Consider the following 15,661-nt stretch of genomic DNA (forward strand, 5'->3'; position numbering starts at 1 on the left):
CAACAACAAAAATACCACCCCTTGCCTATTCTTTTAGATGGGAAGCGTACTTTTTGTCGCCCTTTTTCCCCCACTCAGCGTTATGTTGCCCTGAGCCTGGGTGCAGAAGCTACTGCTGATGTTTAAAGAAAAAGCCTGAAAGCGTACTGATGGTGGAAACTCTGTTCTTGTTCCTTTTACAGGTGAAGGCTGCTTCCAAATACGTGGATGTACCCGTAAGCTCAATTTAAACAACTTCTGTCATAGTAATTTGCTTCGTGGTTTGTTTTATGGCATGTGTAGCAACCCACATTATGCATTAACAGCCAAGATTGAACCGTGGGCCCTCGCACTTCTAACATTTGAACTGGAAAGAATGTCTCCATGACGCTAATAATCAGCACTTATCCTCTTACGGAGACCTACGAGGCTCTTAAGGCAATAATTTGCAGATGGTGTCAAAAAAAGTACCACATTTATGCAATTGGCTTGAATCACATCAAAAAAAAACAACAACAACAACAAAAAAAAAAAACCAGGAGCAGTTCATTCTGTTAATTCTTCATTTGGACTTGTACAAATACAGAATAATTTCCAAACAAAAAGGTCCAGACATGTTAGAACTGAGCCAACACACATCTAACACATTAGCTAATCTATTTTATTTTTGTTCTTCTAATTGTTGGTTTATTTTACTCTTTCAGAAAAATGACTTTTTCATTACTTTCGGGAAATGGCGATGAGTTAGCAACATGTGTTTGGGAAATTGTTAATGAAATTTTTTCCCCTTTTTTTCTCTAATTGGTATAGGAAAATTGTACATAGTCTCCTCTAATTAGACCTTGATTCACAGAGAAAAGAGCCCTTAATGTCCTTAGACAGAGCACTTAACTTGCCAGAAATTTACAGTTAAATGGAGTTGAAATGTAATATGTGAGTGTTGGATGGAATAAGGAGTTACTGTTACATTTACAGGCAGAGAGGCAATTACAAATAAATTACAAATAAAAAAAGAGTAGTCCTTAATATCCCACACCGAATCCTGCATTCAGATAGTCAGGGCAGTGTAAATCGAGAGTAACTGAGTTGTGTTTGATGACCTGTATGTGTAATGTACAGGCATTTAATGCGGATGCAAATGGTCAGCATGTTCCCACATGACAACCTGACAAATGTATCGGACATCATGGACTGCGTCATCTGCGCCCAGTGTTTCCCAAGACAGACTTTTCCCACAAAATACCTCTAGTCCAGCCTGGGGAAGGCAAACTCTTGAAAAGTGAGAGGTGTTGTTTGCTTTGGAATATCGCAGTGCAGAGATTGTCTTTGGGCAGCAGAAACAAGTTACTGAGAGCATAAGAGAGGGAGGCTCGGAATTCATTTTTCACCCTAGAAAATGTGGAGAGCCTTCAGTTGAAATTCCTGGTCATGTGAGTGACTTTTCAATATTTCGTCAGCAGGAGCCTGAGCACAGAACAGCTATTTTTAAGGAACTTTTGTGCCAAAGCGTGGCCTCCTCCGATGCATCTATCGCAGGAGGTGATGCCAAATCCACGTGGCCCCTCTCGCACTCACAGCGCCTTTCTGCCACTTGCTCTCCTGTATTTTTATGCTGCTTTTAACGAAATCAGCAGCTGGCCCCGCACAACTCCCAGGCTTTTGCAAGAGGCCACCCCACAGCCAGCAAGCTGTGTCATGCTGCTTTAGGTTCCCGTTTTAGAGGAAAGAGGGGAAGCGGTGTGGCTGAGCAGATGCCCACCGGATAAATCTAATTCCCCAGGCACTCCTGCGATTGCCTGACACAAAGCAATCCCTTCACTGCCACCTTGCAACGGGCACGATCAGCGTGCTGAAAATTGCTTGAAAGTGTAACACTTGACTACTGCCACATTTGTGTTGTCCTCATTGTTTTTCAAATTAATACCTTGTCATTGTTTCAGTAGGTGTTAAGAAATGTTACTAGCTTCCCCAGGGCCAAGCACTGGCCCTTTGCTTGATAATTGTTTGCTTTGTATTAAAAAACTCCCTTCCTACTGCTTTCCAAACTGTCCTCATTTTCACCCTGGAAATTACACAGATGTGTTAACTAACTTCAATTTGCAGTGGCTGACAATCGTATCTTGCAGAGAAACGATACTCTGTGATCTGAGGTAAATCACAGTAATGGAAACTAATGACACTAGTTATTAACAAACTTACAACGTGCCATGGAAATTTAAGATTTTGTGGCAGCTCTTGTAATGACTCGTGTTACAGTATTTTAATGGGTTTCCTTTGAGGTAAGTTGGATTTCAATGTAACAGGCGATATGAACTCAAACAGGAATTGTTTTTAAGTGTTTTCCCCGCACCCTGCCTCAGTTCCCACTTTCCACGTAGAAATGCTGCTATCCCCTGGATCTTGCAGAGCTGAATTCCTGGCATTTAGCAGTGTCCTGACCATTCCTGTAGACGTAAATCCCTGACTTACCATTTACCCAATTTATCCCTAAGAGCAGCAGTAAGTGTGAGCTAAGGGCAGAGGTCCGAGCGGGCAAAGCGGTGGGATTTTGGCATGCCTCCTGCAGCGCCAGCTGCTTGCTGCTCACATCCCCACACCTCGGGAGAAGAAAGGAGAGGGCAGCTCTGGGCTTTCTGCCGTCAGAACCCAGAGGGCTCACGTGTGGCAGGTGCCACGAGCAAGCAGCAGATCCGCAGCCCGGCTCGCTGTTTCGCTGGTTAGGTCAGCGGCACTGAGCGTAGCAGGAGAGCTTCTTGGCATCGATGTGGTGAGGGAGAGCTGTGCTCCTCCGACCGCCTGCGCTCTAGGCAAAAGAAGAGGTGGAGCCGGTGTCTCTGCGTGGTCCTGTGCTGGGCACAGGGCTGTGCGGGCCACACCGTGTCCGTCCCCACCACGGCAGGTAAGGAAGGGGCGAATTGCATGAGGGCGGCAGGGGAGAGACAGAGGAAAAGGAGAAGCAGCGCTGAGGGTACACGGAAGAGCTGCCCCTGCGGCATATTCACGTTTATCTCTCTCTCTTCTTCTTCTCTCCCCCCATGCAGAAGCCGGGGATGGATGTTGCTGATGCCTATGTGACATTTGTCCGCCACTCTCAGGATGTCCTGCGTGATAAGGTCAATGAGGAGATGTATATAGAAAGGTTATTTGATGTAAGTAAATGCCTTCTCCTCCTTGGACACCAAGCAGGAGAGACCCAAAATGTGACAAAATAAGACAGGAGGATAAGTCACATTTTGAGAAAATTTATTGGTTTTAGCTTTAAAAAATAAATAAATCTTTCCTTTCTTTCTGACTAAGGCTCGTATCTGCTCTCTGCCTGCTTTAAATCTCTACTCTAGTGTACTGTGTCTTGGTCTGTCTGTGCGTGGATTTCAAGGAAACAGCATCTTCTAAGAGAGCCCTTACTATGTTTAAGCTTGTGGAAAATCTCTCGTTAACAACACATCTTGGTCATTGTTCTCGTTGAAATCCGAGCCAGTTTTCTGGCGGATGCATTTGCTAAGGACCATCTCCTCTGCACATTTTGCAATGTTTGTCACTGACAAGCACTCCAAAACTGACAGCAAATTAAAGCGTGGTAAATTTTCATTTAAAAAGCTAACCAAAACAGACCTGGTTAGGAATGGATTTTCACATTTCCAGAGGTCCATGCGATGATTCCTGACACCAAAGGTCAAGTTCAAACATGGTCTCCTTGGCGAAAATGGCATGGCAGGAGGCTGACCTAAAGGTTCAAAGTTGTTTTTTTTTTTTTTGCATGAAATAAATTCATTGGACTCTAGGAGAACAGTGACCTGTGTTGCCCATTTGTTTTGGATTTGGATGCATGTTAACCAGTATATCTGTTTCTGCTGCTCTTGTTGTGTTACAGCCTTTCTGTCCTTGTAGCTGTTCTATAGCGAAGGTTTTCTGCTAATGGCCAGCCTGTAGCATTAGTGTCTCAGTCTCTCTTAGGGTATCTGTCCATATAGCGATTTCTGTTTGAAGCAGCTTCTGTTCCCACTCTCCTTCCTTTCATCTCTCAGCAGTGCCATCTCCAGCTCCCAGCTCTGGCACTGTAACAATCTGACTCGCTTTCTCTACTCGCTCGTTTGCTTCCTCCGTGTGTAGGGAAAGCTGCTTTCCTTCCAATCAACCTTCTCTTTTACTCAATACCTCTCTTTCTGCGCATCCCCTTTCCCTCGGAAACCTCTTCCTCCTTCTTAATTCCCACTCTTTCTTTCCCCCGCACCCTATCGGATTAAAATGGAACTTATCTCTCATGTCAAATGTTTTATCACATTATATCAAGTGGCATGAATTAGAGTCAAATAATCTTACTGTGTACATCTACTAGCATGACCCATATCCACTGAGAACGCCTCATTCATGCACGGAGCACGCCGCTGCCTCCCCGGGCCCCTCTCGGGAGAGTTCGCAGCGCTGAGCACCAGCCGCGCATCACCCATCGAGCAGGCACGGGGAGGAACAAAAAAAAAAAAAACCACAAAACAAAACACAAAACAAAAGACTGTCGCTTCCATCTGCAGCGGGCCTGCGAGTGCACTGCTCGTTTGTGGGGAAATTTATTCCGCGAGCAGTTAGATTTCCAGAGCTCATCTGGACTGTTCTTTTCAATGCCCACACTGCCTTTTCCCTCATCGGTTTCCTGTGATTCACAGTTGGTGTGTTTATACCCTTTGGGCCATTATTGCCGATTTTCCAAAAGCTGTAATTAGCGCAAATATTGGTTTCAGTTTGATCAGTTCTTAGTTTTACCAAGGCGCGTTTTAAACAAATTAACGGTTGACAACAACAAAAAAAGAGCAGCTACCTTGGTGGAAAGCAAAAAGTGCAAAATCTATCCTTCCCTCCCTGCTTCCCACAAATTTCCCTGGAGTGAGACAAGGCAAGGTGGGACCCGGTGCCGCCAGCCTCCCTCTTTGCCGGTGTTTTACCCACAAAGTGTGCTCCCTCGAGCGGGGCGGGCTGGGGGCCCTTGGCTTGTAGGAGGGAGGGGGATGCAGCCAAGGAGCCCTCAAGCTCTGTCTCCTTGCCCAAGGGGTTTTAGGCACTAGCTATCTATTTAATGAGAAAGAGCAGAGCAATGGCCAAAAGCGATATTTATGACACTGAATTAGACTTGGGTTGGGGTTCTTCTCGCTCCTTCCTGCGTAGCTTCGGAGCAATCCTCTTAGCTGAGGAGTTTCTCCAGGCGATGAGATTATTGGCACTTCGGAGGGCACCTCCCCAGCTGGCTTAGTGCAGCGGTGCTGGCTTACCCCAGCCGGCAGGTTAGTCCTGTCGGGATGTCCTATGGCAATGTGTGCTCCAGCGGCAGGTGCACAGCGCCAGGCAGCTCCTCTGGTCGCAGTGTAGGGCTAAATCGCCTTTCTGTGCCATCTGGGAAAGAATTCTGATTTTTTTTTGCTCTGAGTAGTGGAAGAGCAGCGTCGTGCAGGGTGAGGTTGCCCCTTGCGTGCTCGGTGGGGTTTGCAGTCCTGGGTTATTCCCGATCCCCAACATCCCTCCGCAGCCCTGCTCAGCATTTCCATTCATTTCCCCTCTTTGTTTCCTCCCCGTAGCAGAGGCTGCAGGGTGCTTGTCAGGCCATTTCCCAACAGAAGCTGGCTTAGTGCATACTTTTTGGCATTTGATAAGATTTCTTAGCTCAGAAACTCTGTCTCCTTACCCACGCCCCTTCCCCTTTTTGCACCTGCCGTACAGGACTGCGCTCTTTCGAGGATAATGGTGTTTGTGGAAGATTATTGTAGTATTTTTGTGTGGTCTGTGTGTTAATCCTCTTAATTCTGCAAATTAGTCAGGGTTGTTGGTTTTTTTTATCCCCCCAAAATAGAGTCATCATCTTAATTTTAAAAAATCTGTATTCTTGGGATCATTGAACGAACAGATTGATCGTGGAGTTCTGCTGGTAATCAAAACCTAACTAGCTTTTTGGCAGTGCTGTTTACTGCAGAGTAACATGACTTATTTACTTGGCCTGGCTCACTAATTTGATAACATTTAAAGCTAAAACACTGTAATAAGACCCGTTGGTACGGAGCACTGGTAACAGAAGAGTTTAAGAATAGCATCGTGGCATGCGTCCCTTCCCCGTGGTTCTGTGCATGTCTGTGTGCTTTGTGATTTGAACCACTGCGAGGCTTTGCATGCGGCACAGACGGATCTCAAGCTCTCTTTAGTGCCTGATGGAGAGCACAATTTTATCCCTTTTTCCCCAGAAGGATGGGGGCTGACATGCAGGATGTGGCTGCTCAGAGGGACGATCGGACAGGGGCAGGCAGGTGTATTTTAAACCTGGAAAAATGCCTGCAGAGGGATTTTGCGTCTTCAGGCCAATCCTGCAAAATCCAGCTCCCCTTGGGCACTCATGTTTGGTAGGATCGGAGTTTATGCATCCATAATTTTTGCTGAAGGCAGCAGGAGTTTCACTTGTAAAGGCTTGCTTTAGTGGAAGTTATTTATACGTGCGTACATGTGTGTGTCTTTACACATGCCCTGAGGTGCACGCAGGATGGATTTCAACCCGCCAGAACATATGTGATCCAGAGAGTGAATGACTGACTAGTAGTTAGGGTGAATGCCAACCTTTCTTCCCGATAAATTGGTAAACACTAATGTAAACCAGAGCAGAATATTTCCTACCCGGTCGCAGGCGAGTATCGTGTGCACAAAAGGCTACCGAGCGCTGAGCGAGCTGCCCGAGATCCTGCGAATTCCAGCATCCCGAGGCAGTCCCGAAATAGCGCAGATGGCATTTTTCTCTCTGATGATTAATTCAATATCTTACCGAAAAAAAACAAAAACACGCTTTTGATATGAGAGATCAAAACACCAAGAGAAGCTCCTAAGATTGCAAGGACCTAAAAAAAAAAAATTAATTTATTTCTTTCCTCCTTGTACTTCTTGAAGACACCAGCCTGAGTAGAAGATAAGGATTAAAACAGATGTGCTTAGTGCCAGTTCATCTGCTTAAATCTAGCAGTCTCTGAGATCAGTGATTAAAAAGCCATCTCCAACTTTGATGAAATCCACTGCCATGGTAATTCTGTGCCTCTGATAGCTTTCTGATGGGCCTCACGTCTGCCTAAACCGGACATAGAAAACATTTCACTGGAGATGATACATGGATTATATGGGTCAATTATACACTTAATCTGCCTTCTGGGGATTAAACGTGCATAGATTGACCCTGTGTATTTGGCTTGTCCTTGGCAGTTATCAGATCAGGAAGGTTGCCTTTACCAAAAAGTCTGGTAAGAACTTAATCACGCACTGATACCGCCTGGGGAGGCGGCAGGAGTTGCAGCGCTGAGCGCGCTGCCTTCTGCAGAAGGCGGTTTTACCACTTCACTGTCACTGTGTATGTTCTGCTTCCTCGAAGGTCTGTGTCACAGCCGGGATAGCAGACGGAGCAGTTCGCATGAAACAAGCAGGCAGGTCCCTCTGTGTCTGCAAGACGAAGGCAGTTTTTTAGCTCGGCGTCGGGGTGGCATCAGTGGGATCCAGCCGGGGCGCTGGCCAGGTCCCGTCCCTAGGGCTCAGGCGGAGGCTCAGGCAGGCGCTGTGCTCAGCGGGGTTGTTCAGGAGGCAGCAGTGACATCCCAGGGTCACATCCAGTGCTTTTCTGTTGCTTTTCCCCAGCCAAGAGCCCAGCAGGAGTGCTGGTCCTGCAGTCAGTGCTCGAGGCTGTCTGCTGGTAGCTGACTTGGGAATGTCAGAGGCCGTGAGGATGCAGAGAGCCCTGTGAGTCTCGGTCTTCAACAGAATCCGTATACAGATGTCTGGGGAGCTGGCTGGGCACTTCTCGCTGCTTTACTGGAGGATTCACAGCAGCTCAGTACATTTCAGTACCCGCTGTTTGGAGGCTGATATCACACCTGAGCATCCAGGAAAATTACCCAACACAGGCTGACAGCTACATCAGTTAATCCAGCGAGCCCTGTGCAGGCAGCGAGGCATTAGCCTGGTCTTAAAATCAAAGCTTTGACTTCAGCGGGGTTACCCACTCGAATTTTGGCAGCTCCTTCGGGGAGTGCTTGCAGGATCGTGGCATCTATTCGGCGCGTGTCAGCCTCGCGCTGCACAGCCACATGCCAGAAGAGCGCCCTTCTCACCCCACCTTCGCCTTCCCGTCCTCAAGCCCAAAAGCCTGGCCGTGAGTCAGCGGAGCTACTCACTGCGAGTTAGAATTACTCATAGGAGGACGGGTTGCAGGATCAGGGGAAGAACGGATATCAGGCTGCGCGCTGGGCTCGGCTCATCTGAGAGCTGCCTGCAGCCGCGCTCGGCGCTTTCTGAGACAGACAACAACCCGCTTCCCTCCTACGCAGCTCGACTGCTCATTAGGGCACTAACTCTCTCCCACTCCCATCCTGATATGGCCTCCACTGAGCTATTTCTTCTTCGCTGTTTTTTGCCTTTTTTTTTTTCTTTCCCCCGAGTGAGTTGTGAAACGAAGACAATTAGGCAGAGGGATCTCGAGGAAGCGCAGCGTTTTGTCTCCCCGTGTCTTGGCAGGGACCTGTACCTGTGCTGCTGGAAGAAAAAAGGGTCTGAAATTATGGCAATTTTCCATGTATTTTCAGGGAGGGGGACAAACTCCCCTTGCCATGAGGAGGCACAGCCTGCACCTTTTGCTCTGGCTGCCTCTTTTTCTTCCCCTGTCCCTGGTGGAGCAGAGCTGAGCGCAGCCATCACCACCTGCATCGCCCTCGTCCCGTGCGGTCCCATCCAAGAGCTTCCCGGCACAGGCACACGCTGCGAGTGGCCTCTCCTACATCCCCGTCAGCTGCATTTCCTTTATGAAGTGTTCCTTTAAGTAGGCTCCGTTTAATTTATTGTAGGGAGAGTCTTAATAAAATAAGTCCTAGATCTGTCACTGGATTTTAAATGCTCATAAGGGTTTTTTCCTCCTAAATGTCTTTATCAGAACAGCTTTTCCTGTTCCAGTAGACATTTGGTTGAAGACAGTTAATTTGATTTCTTTTCCAGAGGAGATTTTCCGTTAATCATTCTAAGAAGGCAGACTGATTGCTCCGTTGCTCTAAGGTCAGCACAGGCTCGCTGGCATGATCCGCGTGGCACTTCAGAGCGCCGGAGAGCTCGGCTTGTTTGTGCTGGGGCAGGCACGGAGCGCAAGGGCATTTATTGCCCCCAGCAGTGAGTACCCCAGGCAGATTTAGGGCAAGAGGTGCGTTGCAGGGAGAAGGCATCCTCTGTCCCTTTGCCCAAAGGGACTGGCCGTGTGTACAGGGGAGAACGAACGGCCCCGTGCGCCTGTTTCCTTGCTCTGCAGCCCGGCCCCACGCAGCCCCTGCTGTTGCTGCTCCAGGCAGCGGAGCCTGGGGGATTAGCCGCTGTCACAGGTCGCTTTGCTGCTCCTGATCTGCAGCTTTTTCCTTTTCCTGTGCTGGTTTCAACCTCAGCCGGGGTTTAGGCTGTCAGCATAAGGCCTGGGGAGGGAGCAGGTCGGCTCCATCGGGAGCAATGCGGGGAGCAGAGCTGCTCCCTCCTGCACCCACAAAACCTCCAGGGCTGAGATACCCGGGCAGCCGCTTGCTGCTCTGGGGAGTTTGCAGGCTGTGAAGGAGCCAGCTTAAGTTTCCCAATTCCCACCTTGGGACGGCTTCCGATTCGACCTAATAACAGGTGTAATTAAAATATTCCATTTTAGAACTGGAGTGCACCTTGTTGACCAGCCTGCACGCACCGGTACAGGGATTGCATTGCACTCCCAAGGCCCTGCAATCAGGACAGAAAAAAAGCAGCACGCTGTGTGGATACGGTGTTATACCGAGCTTCTTTATATAGAAACTCGGATTTTAACATGTCAACTTCATTTCTTTTTTGAAACATGGAAGTAAGCAGAGAATATTTTACAGGTTAAAAAAAGTATTTGAGAACAGTAATCCGTACAGAAGTGGTTTTGCATTGCTTTCGATGCTTTTCAGCAGAAGCTCTTTTATTTAGGAAAACTGAGGTCTGCAGAGTCCTGCACAGCAGCAGGTTTGGGGTTTTGTCTGCCAGCTCCCCAGCGAGTGCGGGGCATGCCGCTGCAGGGGAGGAGCCGAGGGCCCCAGCGGCAGCCCCACACCTGGAGCCGGTGGAGCTGGGTCCCCTTAGAGCCGATCCTACGCATGCAGGCACAGGGCTGCTCTGGAAGAGCACACCCCTGACGGCAGGCTCCTCCATCTCATATCTGTAGGCAGGACGGGCGTCACGCAGCACCCAAAAGGCGGCGCATGCTGCGGGGGGCTGACGCGGTGCCCGAGGGCTGGGCGCTGCAGGCCCAAGGCGATATATCCCCAGCAGCAGGGGATATATCTGCGGGTCTCCTGGTAGCTCTGGCTGGCTGCAGAGCTGCCACGGGGGAACCTTGTGTGAAGTGCTGGTGTTCAGAGCAAGCAGCCCCTCAGCCAGCCGGCTGCGTGGGGTCGCGGCTGCACAGAGCACATCTGGGTGCTGCCTGGTGCCACGCGGCACTGCGTGCAGGGAGCTCGAGAGGTGACGTCCCTGGGCTTGTTTCTCTGCTGGAGACCCTGGCCCTGCTGTCACCACTGATGCCCCATCCTCCTTCCTCCTCCCCAGAAAGGAATAAAATGCTTCGGGGTTAGGAATTCGCGGCGAGGAGCGCGCAGGCTGAGTTGTGTGCAGTCTGAAGCTGTACCCACGAGGGGCTGACCCGCACCCCAGCCCCCGTGGCACGGCCGTGCCCGAGCCCCTTCGCACCCGCCGTGGCACCAGCTGAGGGTGAAGCGCCAGCCTGGGGCTGCCATCCCCGAGCAGTGGGTGAGCGCAGGTACCATATGTACTGCAAAAAGCGTGCGGCACTTCGGCGCGCCCGGGTCTGCTTTCATTCTGAATTCTCTTCTCTGTTTGAAGGCAGAGCTCTTACGCGATTCAAAGTTTTTTTGTGGTTTATTTTTGGGAAGAGAAGGAAAAAAAAAAAAAAAAGATAATGTAATTCGGTGATGCCATTTGCATCCTAGACAGATGATGAGGCGCTCTGGCTAGCAGCTTAACCCTATTATGCAACGCTGGGACTGTGACATTATTAAATAATACTACGAATTATTTTAATATCGAGCCCCTTTGACTTTGTAACTCCCTCGTATAGCTACGTTGTCAATGTGAATGAAATTTCACGGTTAACAAATATAGTAGAGAGTAAAAGGCATCCAGAAATCACAGGGCTGGGTGGATGCTCAGTGCGCTGCGTGCACCCGTACTGATACCAGTACAGGGATACGACAAATCCGGGGCCAAAGTGGAAGTCTGTCACGTTGGGAAAAATGTACAGCCGTTTATTTCGGTAACGGCTCAGTGTGCTCCTGACCTGGGGCACTCCAGACACATTCATGAGGTTTTAATAGAATAAAGTAATATATATATATAAATGTATATATATATATTTTTTTAAAGACCCTGGGGTTTCAATGGATTTTTATTGAATTGTTAGCACTTTTCTAGACCTCTAGAATTTAATGTAGCGTTTAATATAGAGAGCTTTGATGCAGAAGATAAGAGGCATGTTGCCCCCGTGAGGCCCCTTTGCCCCCTGTACGCTGAGCCGTGCCAGAGCAGTGCCGATGAGAGGATCTGTCCCTGGGGGGCAGGGGCAAGCCCAGGGTCCAGAGTGTGTTGGGGAGCTCACGAACCCCAAACCCTTCTGACCTGTGCGCTCTGCGTCTGAACAAACCCCACCAAAGACCCTCCAGGGACGTTAAATCAGCATGACGCAGTCTGCTACCAAAACTTAGATTTATTTTCTGAAAGCAGAGATGCTTTCTGAGGTCTGGGGATTCGAGGGAGCAGAGCGGGCTGCCAGCAGACCTCTCGGGGCTTTGCTTTGTGCCTTCGGCAGAGCGGCACGGAAAGACACACTTCTCGAAGTGTGCCCACTTAAAGCCTTGCCTGCGACAGAAAAACTACCCAGCGAGCAGCCCCGTCACGGTCGGGCGTAGCGGGAAGGTACCTGTTTGTTTATTTACGCCCTGCAGATAATGTTCTGCTCTTTTGGAGCCCGTGGCAGTGGCAGGAGAGCAGCTGATAGCCGCAATGTTGCTGCGTCCCTGATTGTTTGCGAGCATCCCAAGTTTTGAAACACGCTTGCGAGAGAGGAATATCAGCTTAAGCCTGACGGGCTAAAAAGCAGAAAGCCCCACACGTAAATGCCATTATGCACTTAATGAGGCAGGGTTTCAAAAAAAAAAAAAAAATCAGCCACACAAGTTGGTTTTATCAAAGAAAATGTATAAATAACAAGCCGCGATTCAAACTGCCGCACAAAGGGACAAGCAGGGAAGGGAAGCTCGCACTTCACTTGTGGCATTCAGATAATAGTATTTGCTCCACTAATCTTTTGGGCTTAGCGATTGACAATCAATATATTATTATCAACAAGCGTTAACACAAACAAAAAGCTTCCATTTCTTTTTCAACCGCGTCCCCTAAGTCCCTTAAATTTAATTAAAACCGGACAGCTCTCCCCGTAGTACAAATTAGAGTTAAAATCATATTAAATATTTGTTCTCCAGGAAAACAAAAGTGTCAGCTTGTGCTACCGGGTTTGGCTGCCTTTTTTTTTTCTTTTTTTCTTTTTTTTTTTTTTTTACACACAGAGGGGGGGAAAAAAAAAACAGCTACTCAAAGTTAAAATAAAGTCTCTCTCCCTCCCTCCCCGTCTCCCAAGACTACTGTCTATAACATGTTGTTCCTTATAGAAAGTGGGATATGGTGGCATTTGCTTGATTAACTTGCTCGACAAAAGTGACAGCTGCTGTGGGTGCATGTAGCTAAGCTGCACAGCGCAGTTCCGCCTTTGTACATCTGTCAGCAAAAAAGGAGGAATAAAGAGTGAAAAGAGACAAATTGGTCCCAAAAGGCAATCCATTCAACTCAGGAGGTTTGCTCTATTCAAGCACTCGCTGGGAATCTCAAGTGCTAGGTAGCTTATTCAATTTCATTCATTCTTTAGAATGAGCCCACAAGTGTTTAATTTCTTATTCTGTTGAATAAAAAGGGGGAGCTTTTTTTTTTTTTTTTATTGGAAGCATTAATTGTAAGACTAGCTGATCAATGCCCGTGATATTAACTCATGGCGTATTTTCTGTTTAGCTGTGTGCCGCCAAACTTCGTGCCCGTAACGCGGCGGTGCCGCGCCGATGCCCTCGCTCGGGGAAGGCCGGGCGCACCCGGCGGCGTCGCGAGAGGTCCCTGAGCCTTGGCCCTGCGAGACGTGGCAGAGGGGGCCAAATCCCCAGCACCTCCGTGTCAGGACAGTCCCTGGTTTGTTACCGACGCGGCAGGATGTGACCCGGATGGATGCTCTGAGCCTGTGGGGCCGGTTCGGTCCCCTGTGCCGGATCAGGTTTTGTGGCCGAAATTTTGGCCTGCCTCGCGGCGGCTCTTCAGAGGAGCAGGCTCGGGGGTCCCCTCGCAGACGGCGTGTAGCGATGCCCAGAGCAGAGCGTGGTTTTCCTTGAGCTGTGGAAAGAGAAGTTTGTGAACAAGTGTGGCGGGGACCGCTGTGTGGGCAGGTCTCAGCTTTCCATCCAGAAAACATATGTTTGCAGGGGAGAAGTGTGCCTCTCCCGCCTTCCTCGCGTGGCAGAAGGGCTGTGCCCATCTCCGAGCTGCGGGGCCGTGCCTGCGGGGCCATCGCGGACCTCGTTAGCGCGGGGCAAGCTATCGCTGTTGTCCTCTGGTGGCATCTCAGCGAGTTTTTGGGAGGCTCTCAAGTCTGGATTGTGTGCACTGTAGTGTATGGTGAGGTTTGGCCTCTCCGTTTTTAAAGAAGAAAGTAGGAAACTATTGGCCAGGAGTCTCTGCACTTCTTCCTTGCTGTCATTACCAAGTTTTTAGGATTACAATGACTGCAACAGCCACAAAGCCATTGAGGGAAGGTGGAGAGGAAAGCCCTGGTGGCCACACAAGTCCAGAGGGGCAAGAGAGGTCTTTCGGTGCTGCCGCCGAGCAGCCTGGGCTCTGGATGCCAGGCCTGCGGGCAGCTCCGTGCGTGCCAGCGAGGCTGAGTGTGAGCAGGGGGACAGGCTAGAGGGGCAGACCTTGCCAGAGCAGCTCCGGCTGCGAGGCACTGCAAAGCTGATGACCGTGTGTGCAAGCTGATCCCCGGACATCACCAAATCCCAAATTTGATCTCAGAGCCTCCTGGACTCGGGACGGACACGGCTCGGTGAGCTGTCGTGTGCCGGCCGCAGCCCCACCGCGCGTCCCAGCCGTGCTGCTGGCCCGTGGGCTGGGCGCACCAGCTCAGGCATGAGGGTTTGGTAACTTGTAGTTTATTTTTTTTCCTGGCTCATCAAGTCGCTTGGAAGGCTCTTGCCTGAGAGCAGACTGAGCTTTCCTTGGGGAGATGAGGCCCATGGGCAGCGCGTAGGTCGCTCTCTCCTCCCCCTGCCCCGTGCTGGCCGGACCAGGGCTGCGGCAGAGGCGGCCTCCCAGCGCCGAGCCGCGTACCTCCGAAACACCTTGGATTCAAGGCTTCATTTCAAAGCTCCCTTTCAGCGTTTCAAAACAAGCCGGTGTCCCAGACAAAGAGAGGGAGCCAGCCGGCGTTCGGAGTTCCCTTGTGCCGTGTGTGTCACAGTTTTAAATAGATTTGCCCTGCCTGGATTGGTTCTGGTTGGAAAGCAAGGACTGAAATGAGAGGTCACAGGGGAGAGTTACTATGGTAATTGAGTAGTATCACCAGAAGTTTTGCTCTTATGGGCATTAAAGCACATCATAATAGACAAACAACAGTGGTTAAAGCAAGCAGGTAGGATTACTATGTTCTTTTGTCAGAAGTATATAATGTCTTGTAGTCAGTTTTAAAGACTTCTCAACCCCCAAATCCACCCAGCAGTCACCTGCTGAGTAATTTTGTATGCCTAATCTCCAGCCCTTAACTACAAGCTTTCTGCTAATTTGAGGCAAATGGGTATTTTTGACACTAAATAGGGCAGTAAAGAATCCCTGACCTAGAAAAACTCCATTCCGAGGCACTGAGAACAGCAAAATATTCTTTCAGCATCCTTGGGAGACCTTTGCAATGACATAAAATAGCTTTGACTAAACCGTGCAGCAGCCTTCGATTAATGGTTTGCAGAAACTTGCTGAACATCCCTACTACAACTTCCCCCATAAAACTTGTCACTTCAGATTGCCATCAGCCACCACAACAATAATCATTTCATGCCTATTGCTAATTGCAAGCACAGCTGAGGCTCAGCGGGGTGCTCTTGCACAGTCCCAGGCCTTTATACCAGCCTCAATCTGTTGTATGGCACTTGTTCACACACAAAAAAACTACCAGTAAAGGCAGAAAGAGGCAGAGTCACAGGTTCCTTGTAATCCCTCTGCTACCCTGCTGACAACCCAGCCCTATAAGCATTCCTGGTTTTGTCCCGCTCTTTACAAAAGCTGAAGTGACCTTAAGCTACTAGTATGTAAGCTTTTGAATGCAGAATACAGCTCCTTCAGGTGCCTTAAGAAGCAGTGTTGCATCTGGCTTACGAGATTCTGTTTGCAGCACCCCTGGGGTGAGCTGCGGCTTCCTGTAACATGTAAAATATGAGTGTGAACTCAGGGTTCATGGCAAGGAACAGGAGGTCATGCTTCCATTCAGCTCACACCAAAGAAGACGGGGGTTTGCAGATGTTCCTGGGTATGTGTAATG

The 15,661-nt window shown here is 49.2% G+C and overlaps 1 protein-coding gene across 7 annotated transcripts in view; it reads left to right on the top strand.

Annotated features, from left to right (window-relative positions):
* CADPS (calcium dependent secretion activator) overlaps positions 1 to 15,661 on the top strand; it is a 203,506-nt gene that overhangs the window by 180,621 nt on the left and 7,224 nt on the right. For all 7 annotated transcript variants that reach the window (XM_067003206.1, XM_067003209.1, XM_048069814.2 and 4 more), the window contains 2 exons: positions 183 to 215; positions 3,021 to 3,128. In XM_067003206.1, coding sequence (XP_066859307.1) covers positions 183 to 215; positions 3,021 to 3,128 — 141 coding nt within the window. The remainder of the gene's footprint in view (positions 1 to 182; positions 216 to 3,020; positions 3,129 to 15,661) is intronic.

This window comes from Anser cygnoides, chromosome 10 (genome assembly GCF_040182565.1).
Source record: "Anser cygnoides isolate HZ-2024a breed goose chromosome 10, Taihu_goose_T2T_genome, whole genome shotgun sequence".
NCBI lineage: Eukaryota > Metazoa > Chordata > Aves > Anseriformes > Anatidae > Anser > Anser cygnoides.